Here is a 21,756-nt window from a genome sequence, read left to right as displayed (position 1 = left end):
TTTTTCACTTAACCTCTGGAAATGTTATTGCATGAAATTCTATAGAGCATGACACTAGCTTTTGAATTAATATACTGTTGGATTTGGAGGTCTGGGTTCAAATTTATGAAATTCACTGGATGTCCTTAGGATAGGGTAGAAATCTATGTAAACAAAATAACAGGAGCTGAAGAGACTTTTATATTATGTGTTATGGTTTCAGAAACTAGGAAAACTGAGGCCTGAGGAAGTAATGTTCAAGCAAACCTTTTGCTCCTGATCTGCTAATACATAGTTTACCGGATCAGCGTTATGTATGACCCAGGTTATGTCTGAATCAGCCTATAGTTAAAAATTAGGGGTGGCCACTTTTCAAACAGGTCACCAAAATATGGACAAATTACTCTGATCAGTCACAATGCATTTGGGCAGATTGGCACCATTTTCAGGCCCAGAAACTAATTTATTATTTCTATTTTTTTGTTTCATAAAATTTATGTATCACTTGTTTCAAAAAACCACAAAGCAGTTTACAAAGGACCATATACACAACCTGTAACTAGACACATACTGTATCCTGTTCTATTTGCTGCAAAAGAATTCTTGTTTTAAGTCTATTTTGGGAGGGGTGTGTGACTCTGTTGTTGCCAGGAAAGGCCTCCGCAGGCACGTGTGCACCTGCACCATGCTGATGCCCCCTGCATTTTGGATGAAAGTATAAAGAGAAAGTATAAAAACTCTTCTCTACCAATATTTGAATTTAACTAGGGTTGTAATGTGCCATCAGTTACTTGTGGGGAATGTTTGCAGTGAAATAGTGATGAACAGGTGATTGTCTCGCCTACCCACCTGTCAGACTTGGCCTTCAGGATGGGACAGTTAAGGGTCTGGCCTAGTGGACCAGAAAGGTTATTCACTTCTGTGTGGAACTGCATTTGTTCTGTTTTAGGAGAGGGACAATGCAGTATAGTTGGTAGTGTGTTTGAGGTAGTGTGAATGCTCTCTGAGAGCTCTGAGTCCCTGAGCATTTGGCAAGAACAGTTCCACAACAACAAATACCTGCTGTGCAGTAGGCTAGTTCTGATACCGGCATTCTAATATTGATTTCTAAGATGACAACAGGGACGCAGGTGGCGCTGTGGGTTAAAGCCTCAGCGCCTAGGACTTGCCGATCGAAAGGTCGGCGGTTCGAATCCCTGCGGCGGGGTGCGCTCCCGCTGCTCGGTCCCAGCGCCTGCCAACCTAGCAGTTCGAAAGCACCTCCGGGTGCAAGTAGATAAATAGGGACCGCTTACCAGCGGGAAGGTAAACGGCGTTTCCGTGTGCGGCTCTGGCTCGCCAGAGCAGCAATGTCACGCTGGCCATGTGACCCGGAAGTGTCTCCGGACAGCGCTGGCCCCTGGCCTCTTGAGTGAGATGGGCGCACAACCCCAGAGTCTGTCAAGACTGGCCCGTATGGGCAGGGGTACCTTTACCTTTACCTTAAGATGACAACATTTTATTTATTTATTTCACACAGTTTATGTGCTGTTGATTGGAGTTTAGCACCCAGTTTGGCAGATTTGGTCATCTGTCTTTGTGCTCCTTCTGTGATCATAATTGAGAATGAAAATTCTAGACATTCTTGAAGTAACAAAACTAGCTAGATGTTTATATAGCATAACAATGTGCACTTGCATGCAAGGCTATACTTGTATGTGAAAATAGTTTCGAACAACAAGAATTGCTGCGCCCATTAATAATTGCAGCTTTGATAAGCGGACACCAGGAGCACCCTATAAGTGGTCCTTGTCACCTTTGGAGCTTTGTGATCAGTTTGCAGTGGTTTTGTGATCACATAGCATTTATTCAGTTAGGTTTCTTGTACATTTCTGTCAACAGAAACATGACAACTGAAAAGAGTTTAGTGGCAGAGGCTGAGACTCCCAAGCAGCAGCCGCCAAAAGAGGAGGAGGTAGCTGCTGAAACAGGAACACAGGAAGCTTTCTTGGAGAAAGCACCTGAGGGGGATAATCAGTCAAAGAAGAAGCTAAAAGCATCCAATGGTGACACGCCTACACGAGAGGACCAGAGCAAGAACAAAGAGCGCACTTCTGAAAGTCGGGGCCTGTCACGCCTGTTTTCATCATTCCTCAAGAGGCCCAAATCTCAGGTCTCTGAGGAAGAAGGTAACGAGACAGAAACAAAGGAACTTGGTGAAGGAGGCCAGGAAGAGACAGACCTCGATCTCAATGAGGAGATTCTGCTGAAAGCCCCAATAGCAGCTCCTGAACCTGAGCTCAGGACTGACCCATCTTTAGATCTTCACTCATTGAGCAGTGCAGAAACACAGGTAAATATGACACAAACTAGTTTTCTGTCTCCCATTGTTCGGTCCCAGGTCCTGCCCACCTAGCAGTTCGAAAGCACATCAAGTGCAAGTAGATAGGTACCACTCTGGCGGGAGGGTAAACAGTGTTTCCATGCGCTGCTCTGGTTTGCCAGAAGCGGCTTAGTCATGCGGGCCACATTACCCGGAAACTGTCTGCAGACAAACACCGGCTCCCTCGGCCTATAGAGCAAGATGAGCGCCTCACCCCAGAGTTGTCCGTGACTGGACCTAATAGTCAAGGGTACCTTTACCTTTAACTTGATTAATAGACATTCAAGAACATGTGCAGCCTGCTCATACACTTGTGACTTTAATAAGTAAATGTGACTAGAACTGCAGCCTCAGATTTGTATCCAGGTAAGTTCTACTTGAAGTAAATCCATTGAAGTTAATGAATCCAAGTTAGTCATGTTCATTAATTTCAGTGGGTCTATCTAAATATGGCTAATGTTAGATACAACCTTTAGTATCTAATTGGTAAGAGGTTTAATCTATTGCAAATTGTAATATGTTCCAAAGATTAAGGTAAGCATTTCAGTAGGCTCTAGTTTATATAATTATTTATTTTGTTAGATTTATATACCACTTAATCAAAAATCTCAAAGCAGCTTAATAAAAGGAAATTTATACAACATTACCTATATAACCAACTTTTGACATTTTATGCTCTTTCCCAGTTTCCAATTATATGTATGAATTTTAAAAATATAAAAAGCATTAAAGAAGCTTTTGAAGGCTTGCAAAACAACAACCCCAGTCCTCCAAACCATGGTCTGGAGGCTTGTGAATATCCTGTAGACCTTTATGCACCTTCTTCCCCTATTGTATGCTAATAACCCCTAACATCTCTTGGTTTTCTCTAACGTATATGAATTTTCAAACTGTGGCTAGAATTGTCTCCAATCCTTTAAACTGTGGTTGCAAATTAAAACATGGAGGCACGGTGCTAACTGTAGTTTGCTAGTTTTGGAAGTCATGGCCATGTACAGTATGCTTAGAGAAAACTATGGCTTATGAACCTAGCTTGCCCCCCACTAAAACAGAAAGACTAAAGTACTAAAATGGAAGCAGAACCTTCTCAGCTTCTCCTTGTGGCTATGCCCTATTTTTTCCCTATGGGTTGTAAACATTTATGTTTTACTCAGAATAGACCCACTTTTGTGTTTTGGTTCAAAATTGCTAACTTTTATCCATTAATTCCAGCCTGCTCAGGAAGATAGGAGAGAAGATCAAGATCAAGATCCAGAAAATAGAGATCTTGAAATTAAGGAAGAAGGAGAGCAGGGGGAGCAGGTGGACGAAAAAAAGGAGAATACCAAGGTGAAAGCAGACAAAGACTTAAAAGGTTCTCAGAAAACAGCCAGAAGACCCAGAAACAACATGCACTGCAAGATTATTTTGCTGGATGACACAATTTTTGAGTGTTCCCTGGATGTAAGCATATCTTTATCTATTTTTATTATTAAAAAGAAAAATGATTTTTAACACTATCAGAATTTATTAATATAGTTTAAAGAATACAATTTGCAGTTTTAAGATAAATTGCTTAGTAATGTCTAGAAGACGATAATAGTAGAAGTATTTTGTTTGGACTTTTAGCCCACTTGATTTGAGGACATTATCAGGAATATTACTACTACTACTACTAACAATAATAATAGAATTTTACAGAGTGAAATCGAAAGGGTTCAAGTGTCAAGATGCATCGCAGTCTCTCCTTTTCCATAAGATGATCTCAGGTTTCCTAGTTAAATCTCAGGGCAGATACGTATCTTGGCTGGGTTTTCATGACTGCTTGAGCAAAACAGTTACCTTAAATGATCCTGTATAATTAGGTCAGTTCATCCATGTACAACACTAATGATACAATTACTATTGCATAAGATTAGCTTCTGCCTGCTAATACAGCAGTGGCTTTACTTGAGTGTGGTGTTTATAAACTTTAGATCTTCATCCTGTGTGCAGAGCGTAGAAGGGGGTTTAGCTTCTTGCAATGATGTAGAAGCTACTTGACATGCTGATGCATGTGGTAAGGAGCCATAGTTCAGCGGTAGAACACATGCTAACCTTGCATAAGGTCCCATGTTCACTCTCCAGTGTCTTTGAGTAAAGGAACCCAGTTTGAAATCCTGGAGAACTGTTCCTAACCAAAACAGACAATGTTCTGATAGTATAAAGCAGCTACAGTGGTGCCTCGCAAGACGAAATTAATTCGTTCCACAAGTTTTTTCTTCTTGCGAGTTTTTCATCTTGCGAAGCACGGTTTCCCATAGGAATGCATTGAAAATCAATCAATGCGTTCCTATGGAGACCGTCCGGGGACAGAGGGCAAGCGCCGAGCGCCTTCCCCTCTGTCCCCGGACCTGTTTAAAGCAAGGGGCGGCGGGGAGAAGATTGCTTCTCCCCGTTGCCTGCCCCGCAATCTCCGGGGACAGAGGGGAAGCGCCGCGCGCCTTCCCCTCTGTCCCCGGACCTGTTTTAAAGGAAGGGAAGGGGCAGCGGGGAGAATCGCTTCTCCCCGTTGCCGCCCCTTGGTTCAAAAGGGGTCCGGGGAGAGAGGGAAAGGCGCGCGCGCCTTCCCCTCTGTCCCCTCTTTTGAAGCAAGGGGTGGAGGGGAGAAGATCGCTTCTCCCCGTTGCCGCCCCTTGGTTCAAAAGGGGTCCGGGGACAGAGGGGAAGGTGCGCGCCTTCCCCTCTGTCCCCGGAGATTGCGGGGCTGGCAACGGGGAGAAGCGATCTTCTCCCCGCCGCCCCTTGCTTCAAAAGAGGTCCAGGGACAGCGGGGAAGACGCGCTGCACTTCCCCGCTATCCCCGGAGCTTGCGGGGCAAGCTTCGTTTTGCGAAGCAAGCCCATAGGGAGATGCGTCTTGCGAAGCAGCTAAGAAAACGAAAAACTCCTTCGTCTGGCGAATTTTTCGTCTTCCGAGGCGTTCGTCTTGCGGGGCACCACTGTATTTAGGGTATTTTTAATGGGGTCTGTTAGCTGAGGGCAAGGCATTGTTGGAGCATAGAAATTCAAGCCTTGGCAAACAAAGAATGTTGCTTTGCTGATTTATGTCTTTGGGGCTCCAGGGGACATTATTGGTTTGGCTCTTAGCCAAACACACATGTACAAACTTATAGCGAACTGCTGGTTAGATTAAACAGGCTGTTTATTCACCTGCCTGTTACCTGGTTAAGTTGAATTACTCCCTCACCACAAACTTGCATCTTACTTTCCACCATATCAAATAAATATGAACAGGAGTTTGGGGACCTTCTACTTTCTAAGAGAACAGCTGACTAGTCAAACAGAACAGATGTTACAAGGGGACCATTAGGTTCTCAATTCTGTTTTGCTTTTATAAGGCAAGTAAATATGTGTACACTTGCAGGAGATACTCATTAGTGCTTCATTCCCTTCCCACCAACCATTCAAAACCAGAAGCAAGACTAATCAGGGAGGAAAGGCTTCTTTTCCTCCTGCATTTGCATCACCACAGTAACCATGGTTTGGGGAACCTGCATTTGCTAAAGTAATGTTCCTGAAATGGAAGGAATTTCCTAGATATTTTTCTGAGCAGCGCGAGGTCTCTTTTCTGCCAAAATATCCTTTTTCTCTTTGCATCCAAGTGAGCCATCTTAATGAAACAATCTAAAAGTGATCAGTGTTCATTTTAAGGGCTAATAATATTCAAGTCAATGCCTAAGGAAGGTAGACATACTGTATACAATAACCCAGTGGATTTGAGTATTAGAATGCACAAAGCAAAAGTGACCACATATGACAGATTTGTGTTCATTGCAGAAACATGCCAAAGGGCAGGATCTTCTTAAGAAAGTATGTGATCACCTCAATCTTTTGGAAGAAGACTACTTTGGACTGGCCATCTGGGATACCCCAAGCTCCAAGGTAAGTAGAATGCAAAAACAGAGAGTTGACCTGCTTAGGATTGAATGTTAAAGCATTTAATTAAAGAAGAAATTGTATTGGGAAAACAGAAATAAAACTTTGAAATGCATATTGAAAATAAAGGTAATACCTACTTCTCTAGTCTGACTTCATACTGATGCAAGTTTGCACAAGCTAGCTTTAACACTGAAAGGTGCTAAAATATGCAGAAACCACATAATGCTCCACACATAAAGGATTTTCTTGACAATCAGTACCGTGGACAGCATCTCTCTCCAACTGTTTTGGAAACGCCTCTGCAGGGCAAAGCTGTACTTGAAGTGGGAGGAGAGACATCTTTTGTGGAGGCATTCTACATTGTTCATTCTTATCCAATTAAGCCTGTGCTGTAGAATTTAATGTCACTTGGAGATTTTGATCCAGTCAATGCTGAAAGATGGCATTAAAACTGGATGCCCCATTGTGTTGCAAATGGAGTAGGAAATATTATGGTTAAGACGTAGATGAGTCTTTAAACAGAATATTCTGGGCTGTCCAAGAGACACACAGCCCGTAGATAGACTCCTAGAAGAGAACACCTATAGTTGAAGATGGCTGTATTATGACTAATCAAAATGTCTTTTCATGGCAGTCTTGGATCAATTTATGTATATCGCCACAGATCTAATGAGTACAAATAAAGGAATTATAGGACCCATTTACTTTACCTGTGAGCTTGATGTTGCTGGCAAAATGTAGAAGTCTGCAGGTGGATCTTAGATTGATTCCTGCACTTGAAGTAAACACTGAGGACAACACCTCTTACTTCCATTCTCTCCATGCCCCTTTGTCAATGACAGAAGGCATATATTCATGGGTAGTTCTTGTTGGTCATTTGAACAAATACGGCAATTGTAGGCAGGTATGCAACAGCTCCATGTGCAACTCTAATGAGCTTATAGTGTATATGTATATAGTACTGTGTGCAGCAATAACATCTTTTGTTCTTGCATGTGAGAAATAATTTATTTCCAAGAAAGGGATTCCCCCCCCCCTTGTGATCCAGAGAGCAAAAGTTAATAGTTTATCTTTGAAGCACTGGAAGAGTTTCTGTAGAACTTAATGCTTTCCTGTAAGAGAGCATTATTTCCCACTGATTCCTGACATAATAAAAGGATAAATGTATCATTAATTACTTAGACTCCTCATTGTCTTTTTGATTAAGTCAGACAGAATGAGTTTTATGAATGCATGATTTCATTCAGACACTGTATGGCCGTGTTTGGATTTTTTATTTTTTATTGCTGTGCAAAGCCAACAGTTGCAGCATAAGCATTTGCATGTTCTAAAAAAAATTGCCTGGCTTGCAAAATTGCAGATCCACAACAGTTAATATGAATGGCCTTTGTGCTCAGTTGCGTGGATTCTGTAACACTTCAATCAATTAGAATGATGGCAAAGTACTTCATATTAAACCTAACTACCTAACCATAACTGTACCAATTACATGTAGAGTAAAATGTTGTGGGCTAAGAAAGATGAGCTTAAGGGATAAGTAGGCTATTCTTTCACCTCACTAGACCTGATTTCTAAATCCTGCTTAAGTCACGTGAAAATGAAACAGGTAACCTCATTCTAGTTTCTGTACACAGTACCGGAATATTGTACTGCCTGGTATTGAGAGCCAAAGTGCTATTATCAAAATGTAAACGCTTAGCAGTTTTGAGTGACTGGTTTGCAAAGGCTAAATTATTTATAATAATAACAACTGGGAAGTCATTCCAACTGAACTCAGTAAGACTAAATTCTGATCAGGCGTTTATAGGATTGCACTATTAATGTATTAACTATATTTACACTATTTGAACAAACTACAATATAGGCAGAAGAAACAAAAGTGTTTTCTAAAGATAGCAAGGCTGCATCCTACATAATGCTAAGCCAAACTATGGCTTAGCATGAATGCACTCTGGCTCCCACGGATCACACCCATTTTGCTTCTCACTGTTTCACTTCCCCTTGGTGTAGCAGTTAAACCATGTTTTGGCTTATTGTGTAGTCTGAGCACAGATTTGTGGTATAAGATCTCTCAGTCATAAGCTGTGGCCAAGGTTTTACAGGGACATGTAAAAGTATGGCTCAAATAAATAAACAGTCCACCGAACTGCCATATTATGTTGTAATCACAAAATCAAGGCTGTTTTTTTAAATGGTGACCAGAAAAGCACTTGAAGTAGCAGAAACTTTGCAGCTGACAAATTGGCAACTTTGACACATTGTGGTAAACCACAGTTAATGGTTTACAGTGGTACCTCAGGTTAAGTACTTAATTCGTTCCAGAGGTCCGTACTTAACCTGAAACTGCTCCTAACCTGAAGCACCACTTTAGCTAATGGGGCCTCCTGCTGCCGCCGCACGGCCAGAGCACGATTTCTGTTCTCATCCTGAAGCAAAGTTCTTAACCTGAAGCACTATTTCTGGGTTAGCAGAGTCTGTAACCGCGTCGTCTCCAGGGAAGAAAGGGGGCGACCCAGGGGCCGCCCTGACCTTAAGTGGCCCTACGAAGGCCCGCCCCTGCCGCCAGCCGATTGGCTGGCGCCACAGGGTATGCTAATTGGGTGAATCCCTGTCTCCCGCGAGGCTGACGCCAGCCTCGCGAGAGCGAGTGTGGGCGGGGTCGTGATCCCACAACCCCCCCTCCTCCTGAAGATCGGAAGGGGCATTAGCAGAGTCTGTAACCTGAAGCGCATGCAACCTGAAGTGTATGTAACCTGAGGTACTACTGTACCATGAATATGCAGATCGTTCCTGCTTTGATCTCCTCCCCCTCATCTCTCTCTCCCTCCCACACCTCCCCCCAGTTAACTAGCAGGAGCAAAAATATCACAAGTGCTACATCACAAGCGCTACATCTGAACCAGGGATTATGATTTGTTTCACTCCAAACCAACCAAGTTCTGAAGCCAAGGTTTCGTCTTGACTTGCTAATGATAGTTTGTTTTAACGTTACAAACCTTGATTCCTGGTTTGGATGCAACACTAAGCCAAGAGTCATAGTTGTTGCTCCTGAGCACTGGCAAGGAGCCAAAACCATGGCTTTGTATGCAGACACCGTGTGGAAATAACTGGTTCCTAAAAGTTATTTTGAGTTAAGGGGTTTTTTAATGACACTTTCCAGAAGCAATTACAGCTGCATGGATGTTCATTTTCCTAATTACTAACTTGCCTAATGCTGTAGTATGGCAGAAATAACTTTGAACTCACATTCTGTCAGTAAGCTGTTTAAGTGAGGCAAATTCAGAGAACTTTGAACCACTTGGAGCCCCACCAAGCATCTTGTAAGAGATTATTTATATATGTCAATCTTCAAGATTACTGTATGAGTTCATATTAGTGAAATATTATGGTTGTGAGCCAGCAAGACCAGATGTGCACCCAGTTCCAGTTGCTAGCCATAGAATAGTAGGCTTAGTGACTGAATTGGGAACTTTCAAATGCTGGCAATGGAAAGATAGTTTTGTTTTTCTTCCTAGGGAGGCCTGTTGGGCAACATCTTAACTACGTTTTCCTTGCCAAATAAATAAGTTTTATTTTGTAAGGTTTGGGTTCCGCTGGTTCTTAATTTGTTTTAATTTGCCACTTTTTATTATTGCCAGGGGGTGATTTAGGCTAGTTTTTATTCATCAAAAGCATAGGTATGTCTATGTTTTCATGGACTAGAGCTCTGTGTCTTTTATGTAATGAGTTTTTCAAATACTATATAATAACTCAATGTGAAGCAAAAATGGCACCATCCATTTCACTGGTAATTGTCCAATGCACATAACAACTTCAGAGGAGAGGTTTTTTTGGGTTTTTTGTTCATGACTACAGCATGGAAAAAAATGATTAGATTATCCTCCCCGCCTGCTACAATCCCAATAATCATCAGTCCCCAAGTGGCTTTGAATAACCATTTTTAAAAACTATGCATGTTAATTGCAAACCCACATTTAATGTTTGTTGTAGTCTGGCTGTCAGAGAAAAATTAACTGTGCCTAAATAAAACCATGGCTGCTTGTCCATAGTTAAAGCCTAATCTATTGATTATGTCAGTGCCCCCAAAGATCAAATTTTAATTAATCCTATATGCAGTGTTTTTGCAATCTAAGATAACCCAATTGGCATCCAATGATGGTTGCTACTGAACTCAGTGACAGTACATTTTCAGGCCATATTCTTTGCAACTGTTGTCAGACTCTATATGACTAATTGCTACTGTTTTCTTGCAGACATGGTTGGATGCTGCCAAAGAGATAAAAAAACAAGTTCATGGTAAGTGGCTCAAGTCTGTTTTTTATAAAAGAAATGGTAGATATTTATAGCCTTGGCATGCAATCAAAAGAAGCACTCAGCATTGCTGGAGTTCATGTAAGGGTGATAGAATGGATCAGGACAAATTTAAACAGAGTGCAAGTCCTCTGTTTTCCATATTATGTAGTAGTTTTTCTTTTAATAAAACTGTTGCTTTTCTACAGAAGGACAGTTTGTATAGGTTATGTTTTTTAAAGTAGGAATTGTTTAAATTTAGAATATAGCAACATCACTGAAAATTAAGGGTGGACTTGCAAGTCACTTCTGGTTAAAACACCCATTGTCAACACAGCTTGCATCCAGCACCAAATTTGAACAGTGCCAAATGAAAGCCACTGCTGCAAAGGAAAAATCAGGTGTGCACTCCCTACATTTGATCTCTGGTGAGTGATAGTTAGGTGTGGTCCACCCAATATGTCCTGATGGGCTAAACTGAGAGGTTTGGTAGGCCTAATTAGATCTGTAGGCTGGATGTTCCCCACCACTGATTTAACTTTTCTTTATTTTGGGATGATAAATCTGCTCCACTTCCCAGTGGGGAGGACTTGCAGTGGAACACAGTGGCCACCCACTCCCCTCTGGGGGCGGGGACGAAGTCCCTCGTCCCCTGGAGGTCCCAGCCGCGTCTTAGATCCAGCCAGCTAATCTGATGGCTGGCGGGGGGGGGGCGGGCTTCATTGAGCTCCCCCTACTGGTGCTTGACCCTTACAGGACTCCCTGCGTGACAGGCAGGAGTCAGATATAGTCGGATCAATTCCAATGCCTAAGCCAATACCGTTCACATTCTGTAACCAATAAAGTTGTGGCATAAATTTGCCCAGTGACATTAACCTAATATCTGTGTCCTTGTGTCTCATTCATCAACGAGGGGGTGGCCTCGGGGTCTCAACACACAAACTTGCTGTGTTTGTTTTTGTTTACAATCATAGGGTAGTGTACAGAAATGAAGCAAATACAAATTTAATAAAAACTATACCAAATTATAGCTGGAACATAAAAAATCATAATGTAGTACAGCAGGGGAAAATTCGTCAAATTAATCTAAACCACTTCTGTGAATTAAAAAATTCACAGAAGAGATTCATATTTACTTGCGTCAGTGTGGAGCGAGTTCCATTTATGTGGAGGAGCCCCTACTGAAAAGCCCTCATGGTTATGGGCCAGGATCTACTAGAGCAGGGGTTATCAACCTCTTTGGGTCCATGTGTACATTTGCAAACTGGATAAACTGTTATGAGCAACACACACACACACACACACACACACTCTCACTCTCTCTCACACACACACACTGCAACTAAGCAACTATTCTATTGGCTACAATAGAATGTTTCTTTCAAGACTTATTTCAGCAGGGGGAGGACAACCTATGGGTGCAAAGGGAGTTCTGCAGATGTGTCTGTAGGTACCATGTTGGTGACCCCTGCACTAGAGGAACACATAGAACGGTCTTACACTGAGTCAGACCATTAGTCCACCTAGTTCATCTATCTTTTGTCTATGCCAGCTAGCAGTGGCTCATCAAGTTTTCAGACTGGAGTCTTTCCCAGTCCTACCTGGAGATCCCAAGGATGTCAGGGAACCATTGTTTTGTTGACGGTGAGACATACCAGTGGGACAATGTCATATTCATTGTGTTTATTTTTATCTCATGATAACTATATTGCAGTATTTAATATTACTTGAAAGCAATATTATAAAGGAAAACTCACAACAATCTGGTTTTAATTGCAGGAGGCCCATGGAATTTCACTTTCAATGTCAAGTTTTATCCTCCAGATCCAGCACAGCTGACAGAGGACATAACAAGGTCTGTAGTGCTCTTAGGAAAGCTAACAATCAAGTAATATTGTAATTTAGGAAAGGGTAATGGGAGGCAGGATATAATTGTGACAAATAATGAATGAAATTGATAAATACAGTGGTACCTCCGGTTGCGGATGGGATCCGTTCCAGAGATCTGGTCGGATCCCGAGGTTTCCACTTCTGCACATGCATGCGCAGCAAAGCCCGGTAAAATACTTCTGGGTTTGCTGCGCGCACATCCTGAAGTTTACGTAAATGGAGGTACGACTGCACTCATCAGGATTCAGAGAACTGTGTGCTTAGTTCTACAAGCCTAAGGACTCTTAAACTTGCATTTCTGTTTGACAAGCTACCTTATGACGCATGACAAACAGCTTTGGAAAAGAAAGGTGTTTGAAAAGCTGTTTGTGATACAATGTTTTTGAATGTTTATTATTTATTTAGTTCATAAAATTTATACACTACTTGATTGTAAACCCCCCCTCAAGATTGCTTATGAAAGATAAAACAGTAAAATCAGTAAAAAATTACAACCCTATGTATATGTATGTAGAACGAACAATAGGGAATCCTAAATTCAAACAGTTATTACAATGCTTGTCAACTTAGTAACATGACAGACTTAATGTCTGGTAATAAGGGAACTCAGTGGAGCATTTTAGAGAACTTGGAAATAGGTTGTGTCCCTGCAAAAGTAATACCTTCTTTAAAAAGCAAACTCCGTTCTTTATACTAGCTTACAGACCCATTCATATTTCCAACTTTCAAAATTTGGGAAAACTGGCCTGTAAAAAGGCAGTTGTGAGCATGAGAAATTTAAGACTGTAAACCTTTTTAAGCTCTAAACAAGCCATGAACAATGGATGGTATCCAGTCTTTCACGTGAGTGCTGGAAAGAACAGGTGCTCAGTGGCATGCCTCTGACTGCACTGTTGGATCTGCAGGTTCGTGTCCCATGCTAGGGAAAGTATCCCTGGATCTTGCGCTTTCCGGGCGATGGTATGGTAGCTAAAAGGTAGCAGTAGGAGGCTGAGTAGATTGGTGGCTTGGCTGCAGAACTCAAGAGGGTTCCCTCTCCAGGTGTGATCTCTACCAGATGTAACCAGGATCCATCGGGAACCTCTTAGACAGGAGTAATTTGTGTACAAGGGCCAGCCGAGACCCGAGAGGCTAGTTTCATTGCTAGGAGGCACAATTGCAGATCAACAGTCAGAGACCTGAGGAATCCATCAACCCCTGGGGAAAGAATATGGTGCTGGCTGCCCTGCACACCTAGTGTCCGCTCCATTTGTACACTCAGAGGTTTCTGTATCCCATCTTCCATTTTATTGGATATAGGATCTTGCTCATTATACAGGTCCAGTGTTATTTTCTTGTTGAGGAACTTATTTTATTTTTCTGCTATCAGTCAGCTGTAAATAACAGAGGAGAAAAGAGACTGAGTGTTATGCTATGTTAGTGATAACCAAGTGCCTGTTCCAGATTGTGTAGTATGAGCATCCTCGCCTGATTGTTGTTGTCTATGTTAAATACAGACAAGCAATACTTTATTCATGTGGGTTCTCTGTCCATATGGCCTGGTACAATTTCCAGTCATATGAAAGTAGGGGTAGACTGTTCCTAGCGAGAAGCACACTAACATATTTCTAATGAACCAATGTCCACTGTTTTGTCATCAGAATTTGAATTCCCCATTCTGAGGCTTTCTTTTCCTCCTTTGTAGGTACTATTTGTGTCTCCAGCTAAGAAAAGACATTCTCACTGGACGGCTTCCTTGCTCCTTTGCTACATTAGCTTTGCTGGGTTCTTACACAATCCAGTCAGAACTAGGAGACTTTGACCCAGATCTTCATAGCCCAGATTATGTCAGTGAATTCAAGCTGGCCCCAAATCAGACAAAGGAACTGGAAGACAAGGTCATGGAACTACATAAGACCTATAGGTAATTTTAAATTTAGCATTTTTATATGACTTTTTAATGTTTCCATTACGTTTCCAGTACGTTTCCAAGCACAATTCAAAGTGTTGGTGCTGACCTTTAAAGCCCTAAACGGCCTCGGTCCAGTATACCTGAAGGAGCGTCTCCACCCCCATCATTCTGCCCGGACGCTGAGGTCCAGCGCCGAGGGCCTTCTGGCAGTTCCCTCATTGTGAGAAGCAAAGCTACAGGGAACCAGGCAGAGGGCCTTCTCGGTAGTGGCGCCCGCCCTGTGGAACGCCCTTCCAGCAGATGTCAAAGCGATAAACAACTACCTGACATTCAGAAGACATCTTAAGGCAGCCCTGTTCAGGGAAGTTTTTAACGTGTGATATTTTACTGTATTTTTGCTTTCTATGGAAGCCGCCCAGAGTGGCTGGGGAGGCCCAGCCAGATGGGCGGGGTATAAATAATTTATTATTATTATTATTATTATTATTATTATTATTATTATTAGCTTCATTTTATTGATGCTTATGATACTTATTGTAAACCTCCCTGGGATTTTGGATCAATGAGGGGCCGAATAGAAATTGAAATAATAAAATAAATATGCTAAAAAGAAATTTCATATAGGGGTGAATAGGGGTGCAAAAATCCAGGTCCCCAGTAACAATTGGTACCCCAGAAACTAAGCCTGATGACTAGCATTGAGACTGCTGCAGGGGTCAGGAAGCAGATTTTTCTTCATTTGTTTCTTGTAAGTCGGGGATTGTCAGTATAGTGACCTCCAGATGTTGTTGGACAGCAACTCCCACCATTCCTGACCATTGGCCATGCTGGCAGCAACATCTGGAGGGGGCCATATTGGCTTCTCCTGTTCTAAGTTGCACGCACCAAAAAAATAAAATAAAAATAAGATAAAGTTGAAGAACGTGTAAGTGTGAAGACAAGTACAAGTATTTGAAACCTGTTCTGTGAAGTAGCTTCCAGACATTTGCAAAATACTTTCAAGGCCTTCAAACATGCCCCCCCCATTGGAGATTATCTTTTGTCCATTTCATGTGAAGCATTCCTTAATTGTGCTACTGTTGTGAATTATTCAAACCCGTGTGTATGGATCTTCAATTGGACTTATGTTTAATTAACATAAAAAAATGACATGGAACTTCGCACTGGGTGTGATTTAAGACTCACTTCAAAGCATTTTTGATGCTTGAGCTGGATAAAAAATATTTTATAACAATACTTGTTACAGTTACCCTGATGTGTATTTTGAAACTCTTTTCAGTAATAGATTGTGGCTCAATTCTCAATGCACCATATGGCTGGAAGAGACGTCTCATACTGTTAGGAATAACTTCTATAAATACACCAGTCCTTCTGTTCCATGAATACACAGCAAGACTAGAAAGGAGGTGGGAGGTTTAAACATTTAAACAAAGCATCTGTGAAGCGCTGTCTTGCTGTACCACTGAGATGAAGTTTGTTAGTAAAGTTCAAGACAGAAAACAGCCTCATATTGAGCATAAGTTCACATAACTCCATATTTACTTTACTTGTCCCTAGCATGTCTTTTCCCTTAAGTGATTTCATATGCCCTTGCTTTTAATTTTCAAGAGCTGCAGCTTAGTTCTAAGCCTGGTTACTCAAGAAACTGGCACTGTGTTAAGTGAAGTTCACTCCCAGGAAGCCATGCATAAGTTTGTAACCTTAACTGCTTTGTTATTGATTTGTTGATTTATTACTTTTTTTTACTCCCCTACTGTTCCAATGTTTTTATTGTACACATATCTGAGATACATTTTTCTGGTACCTTTTGGCCATATGTTTCTGTCTTCTTTAGTTTGTCTAGTTTAATTTGTTAACCACATTCTTGCAAGCTAGCCTCTTTTGGAGAATCTGTAGCAAATAGATAATTCCTAGGATGTTGTATAACAATAATAATTATTATTTTAGAAAGTTACCATTCTAGTGCTAAAGAACTCACTGAAGGGTTAAAAAAACAAGAGGTTTGCAGGGTCCATTTTTTTATTTCTTTTGATAAATGCATGTACTGTAGTATCTGCTAATGATTTATTTTTTTTAAACCACCCTGCGAAGTAAGCAAATAGTGGGCTTGCTGTATCATTTTCCATTATATTTCTGTAGATGTATGACTCCTGCTCAAGCTGATCTGGAATTTCTTGAGAATGCCAAAAAGCTGTCTATGTATGGAGTTGATCTTCATCACGCCAAGGTAGAAGAAAATACTTGTTTCATATCACAATATTTTTACTTTTAATGTGCAAAGCCCTTGGTTTTCATCTTTTCCCTCCTACTCGATACCATGAGTAGGGAGGGTTCTTGGTTTTTGTCATGCTCCAGTAGGTGCCCCTCAGGGTCTAGGATCCCGTCCAGAGAAGTATGTCTTCTCCCAAGATATTCACAGAGAACTGGGATGATGTTCCAGCAGTGTCCAAAACAAGCAAAGGTCATGCACAGGACCATACTGTAATCCATAGACAAAGGCAGGTAACAGTCCCAGGTCAAATCCAGGCAAGGATACAACACAGCAGGCAGAGGAGACTAGGTTCAGATTCAAGAAACCAGAGATCTATGTTGTTTCCAAGTCAAATGGACAGCGGCCTTCCTGGACCACAGCTGTTGTTTCCAGTCTTGCTTGCTCTCAATGAGACCTCTATGCTAGATCCATAGACACATGCTGTGTTGTTACTCTTCAACCTGGACTTGGACCTTTTGGCACTGACATTCTCAAGGGCTGGGGGTGGGATTTTACTTCCTCCTCTGACAATACTGATGGTTCTTCAGCAAATCTCCCTCTGGAGATTCCTTCCAGGTGATCCTCAGCACTTGTTCCAAGGGATCTTGCCTCCTCCCCCATATCTTTGATGTACAGTGGTACCTTGGGTTAAGTACTTAATTCGTTCTGGAGGTCTGTTCTTAACCTGAAATGGTTCTTAACCTGAAGCACCACTTTAGCTAATGGGGCCTCCTGCTGCTGCCGCGCTGCCGAAGCACAATTTCTGTTCTCATCCTGAAGCAAAGTTCTTAATCCGAGGTACTATTTCTGACTTAGCGGAGTCTGTAACCCGAAGTGTATGTAACCTGAAGTGTATGTAATTTGAGGTACCACTGTAAAGGGTGTTGGGTTTGTTCTCCGAGAACTATCTGTATGGTACTGGTTCATGGCTAGGCATGACAATTTTGGATTATTGCAACAGAGGTTGAAGCCAAGGAATTCCTCATGTGATCTAGTTAATCTAATCATACTTGGAATGGGTTTACAGCCTAAAATGTGGTGTCCGCCCTACAGATGACAGAGTTCATACCTCATTCAGAAATAACATTCTTGACCGTTTAAAAATGGTTGCTATATATTTGATGTTTACAACCACATAGTAACTAAATCAGTATATCTTTCAGTTTATAGATAAGGGTCTGTTGGATACTTTGGGGTGAATTCATTCCTATGGAATCTGCTGTCACATTTCATTCTGTAGTGTATCTGAGTGACTGTCCCACAAAGACATAAGCTGCAGTCCTGTACACACTTAGGAGTAAGTTCCATTAAACTGAATGGGGCTTACTTCTAAGTAGACATGTATTTGATTGCTAGCCTGTACACCCTCATTATTCTCTACCCAAAGGAGGGAGTTTCATTAGAACTCATCATTGCTCTAGAATCTCTTGAATTCTGCAGGTGATGTTCCATCATACCCAGTTGCTTTGAGCTTGTGGGACCTGTTATAGGGCATGGAGCATATTAAATGTATTTTATTGGCCTGTGTGTATTATGCTGCTAGATAAAGTTTTTTTTTAAATTGGTGTTTTATAGTTGATTGTGCATTAAGTAGTCTTTGGTTCAGAAAGGTGAGTTGTATTTTTTGAAAAGATCTAAATTTGTCACTGTGTGGCAGAATAATCTTAATGAGATGGTCAATAAAAACTCGACTGGAAAGATTTTAGTATTGATGCTTTTGTACTGAGCCAATCATTAAATAATCAGAGCACAACTGTGACTGCTGGGTGTCCTAGTATCCTAGTTTCTAAACAAAAATAGCTTGTCCGGGGGTGGAAGTTTTTCACTCATCTATTTCCACTTGAATCTTTCTATTTTTGTGAGTAGAAAAGTCAGTTCCTGGTAGTGTGTATATAGCCTAAGTAGAATTTTCTTTCTACCCTAGGACTTATAAATAAACTTGCTTATGGCCTTTTTGTCATTGCTCTTCCGTCTGGGACAGTGATTCTCAGTAACAGGACCTACAGAGGTCCCCCTGATAATCAATTGTTTGAAGATAATGCAGTACAGGACACTTAGGGAGAAGCGTTTTTCACATAAGAGGTAGTGGAAAGAGTTGCCATGTCTGCAAATACATGTTGTCAACATGTGTGAAGTGTGTTCCAAACTCTGCTTTTGTAGGACTTGGAAGGTGTGGATATTACTTTGGGAGTCTGCTCCAGTGGCCTTCTTGTCTACAAAGATAAATTGAGAATCAACCGTTTCCCTTGGCCCAAAGTGTTGAAGATTTCCTACAAGCGCAGCAGCTTTTTTATCAAAATTCGACCTGGCGAGGTAGGCTTTGGAGTTATATACTATTTTCATTCCTTTTTAAAAAATCTGACTTCTGTCTAAGAAAAATATTGACAGAGCAAATGAACTGTTCTGCAGATTGTCCAAATTGTATTGCAGTGGACAGAGGTCTAACATGATAGTTTTCTGGCTTGATACTTACAATGCACTTTATGTGAGGCTGTCCTCAAACTTACTCTGTACTGTTGCTCTCTACAGCATGAACAATATGAAAGTACAATTGGATTCAAGCTTCCTAGTTATCGGGCAGCTAAGAAGCTGTGGAAAGTTTGTGTTGAGCATCATACATTTTTCAGGTATGTTTCTTTTCCCCCATCCAATATGACAAATGGTGTGTGTGTGTGTGTGTGTGTAAAAGCTGTAAGTTTTTATTCCAGTTGTTGGTATACATTGTCAGGAGTTGCGAAGGAAGCCTCTAATTTGCACAGAATTGTTCAGACAGGAAAGCAGGAACATAGGAAGCTGCCTTACACCTAGTCAAACCCTTGGTCCATCTAGCTCAGTATTGTCTACACTGACTGGCAGCAGCTCTCCAGGGTTCCAGGGAAGAGTCTTTCTTAGCCCTACCTGGACATTCTGGGGACCTTCTGTACGCAAAGCGATGTTCTGCCACTGAGCTAAGGCCATTAATCTGCAAATGCTTAATAAAATATAGGTAGTCAACTTTTACCATAGGAAGAATGAAGAAATGAGAATGTGGTATTAGGAATGAGTGCTCATAAAGGGATTTCATTAACTGAGGACCAGTGTGGTACAGTAGGGTGGGTGAACTAGGGGGACCTGGGTTCAGATCTCCACATGGCTTTCTCAGAACCATCTTGGATGAGTCATTGTCTTCATTCAATGTAATGCTAAGATTATAGGAAGCTGCGTTATACTGGAGCAGACTATTGATTCCTCAGTATTGTTGACATGAACTGGAAGTGGTTCCCCTGGGTTTCAGGTAGCAGTTCCTCCCAGCCCTTCTGCATGCAAAACATCTGCTCTACTGCTGAACTGTGACCTTTCCCCATGGCTTGTTACCCTAAGTGCAGTTGTTTATTTTTCTCATATGAGTGAATGGTACTCATATGTGGGGGAAATATAGGGGGAGCACTTGGTGACACCATTGGGGTTGTGATGGCCACCATGGTCTAACTCATACAATTTAAGTTCCTATGGGTTTATCTTATGCAAATACAGTAATTGCCACCATGCTGGATCTTATTTGACTTGTCATTATTGGTTGGAGATGAATAATGTGGAAATATTCACATGCATTTTAGGCTAACATCCACTGAAGCAATTCCCAAGAGCAGGTTCCTGGTATTGGGTTCAAAATTTCGATACAGTGGTCGGACACAGGCACAGACAAGACAAGCTAGTGCCCTGATTGACAGACCTGCACCACAGTTTGAACGGACAGCAAGTAAACGGGCCTCTAGAAGTCTTGATGGCGGTGAGTACCTAAACTTCCCTGCTTTGCTATAGGGACCCCCTTATACTAGTCTTAATCGGTAGATTTTCGGTTTACAGATTCTGCTCAGAGCTTCAGTTTAATTTGGTTGTCAGATGTTCATATTCGTTTAAAGGTTTTTTCTTTATCAAGTGGTGTTTTCTTTTTTAAATTATTAAATTAATTTGTTTTACAAGGTTGTCCATGGTATGTGCCCTAGGGGAAGAAAGAATGTAGAACTCAGTAACTTATACACAGTTCTTACCACATCCTGAACACATGGGTGCCACTGCAACTCCATGCCTTCTCTGTTGGGAAATGTGAGGAGCCGGTTTCTAATAGCATTTATGCTCGTGTGAGGAGAAGTCACAACATAGGCTCTTCACATTTAGTCCAAGGTTACACGGGACAAGGCATGAGAAGGACTTGCTTTGTAATGAATCCCAAGCTGTTGAGATAATGTAAGAACTAGACTCTAAAATTCTGAACGTTCATAAAGGTAGCTTTTATATTATCCTCCCCCCAAATTAAATCGTGTGCCTTTGAATGCATCCTGTTAATTATAACTAACAGCTGTACAATTTGAGATAAAGTAAATTATTTTGGAATGAGGCAAAATTCCACTTTCCATCATTGCCCTGCTGAAACTCAAATTGAAGAACCAACAACAAAGAATAAGAGCAAACAATAATTATATCCAGACTAAAATCTACAATGTTCTCTTTATATATACTATATCCTGAATATTCTGTAACATGTACACAATTTCTTCAGCTAAACGTGGCTCTCAAAAAATAGAGTTCAGACCCGTAGAGGAGGAGAAGCAGGAGGATGTGGTGTTGGTTGGGGTTCCGGAATCAGAACCTGTGGAACAAATTCGAGAGAAGCCAGGTATCGCTGTGGGTAGCTCTGATTCTCTCTCTCTTCTTGCCTCTGCGGTGCCTTTTCTATCCTTTCATGAGCTGAGACATCTTATCTGAATCTGAAATGCTTCATATGTTCTGGCACCCATTTTTTCCCCTTCAAAGAAATAAAACAATGTCTTAATTGGTCAGAACACAGTTGGCCACTTCTGTACTTCACTCCATAAAAGCCCTTGCATCAGCAGTAGCATAGATTTCAGAGGACTGGCAAAAATGCTTTGCACTTTGAATTAATAGTCAGGTGACTGAAATACAAATATTTGCTCATGCTGTATCAAATTGCAACATAATGGAATGGAAAGAAAAGAACTTGAGATGGAGCTGTCCCCCCCCCCCACACTCTTGCCCCTCACCACCCCACATCTGAATTCTCAGACTGAGAGCTTTGTAATTGCTGTGCTGGAAAATAATAGATTTGTAACCCTAAAATTGTATTCAAACTCTCCCAGGTGTATAGGACACGCTTGCTTCTTTCAGTTGTTTCAGAATTCATGTTAATGAGGTC

The 21,756-nt window shown here is 41.4% G+C and overlaps 1 protein-coding gene across 36 annotated transcripts in view; it reads left to right on the top strand.

Moving 5' to 3' along the window:
- EPB41 (erythrocyte membrane protein band 4.1) overlaps positions 1 to 21,756 on the top strand; it is a 111,757-nt gene that overhangs the window by 42,478 nt on the left and 47,523 nt on the right. For 30 of the 36 annotated variants that reach the window (XM_079985942.1, XM_079985944.1, XM_079985945.1 and 27 more), the window contains 11 exons: positions 1,861 to 2,311; positions 3,554 to 3,784; positions 6,139 to 6,243; positions 10,494 to 10,536; positions 12,310 to 12,385; positions 14,105 to 14,323; positions 16,451 to 16,538; positions 18,723 to 18,875; positions 19,092 to 19,189; positions 20,159 to 20,331; positions 21,103 to 21,219. In XM_079985942.1, the coding sequence (XP_079842068.1) occupies positions 1,865 to 2,311; positions 3,554 to 3,784; positions 6,139 to 6,243; positions 10,494 to 10,536; positions 12,310 to 12,385; positions 14,105 to 14,323; positions 16,451 to 16,538; positions 18,723 to 18,875; positions 19,092 to 19,189; positions 20,159 to 20,331; positions 21,103 to 21,219 (1,750 nt within the window). In that variant the 5' untranslated portion in view covers positions 1,861 to 1,864. Of the gene's footprint in view, positions 1 to 1,860; positions 2,312 to 3,553; positions 3,785 to 6,138; positions 6,244 to 10,493; positions 10,537 to 12,309; positions 12,386 to 14,104; positions 14,324 to 16,450; positions 16,539 to 18,722; positions 18,876 to 19,091; positions 19,190 to 20,158; positions 20,332 to 21,102; positions 21,220 to 21,756 lie in introns of those variants that run through there. The other 6 variants (XM_079985926.1, XM_079985925.1, XM_079985919.1 and 3 more) reach the window with 1 other exon arrangement.

Source organism: Podarcis cretensis, assembly GCF_951804945.1.
Source record: "Podarcis cretensis genome assembly, chromosome: 8".
Taxonomy (NCBI): Eukaryota; Metazoa; Chordata; class Lepidosauria; order Squamata; family Lacertidae; genus Podarcis; species Podarcis cretensis.
The sequence above is the reverse complement of the archived record's forward strand: the minus strand, read 5'-3'. Positions and strand labels throughout refer to the sequence as shown.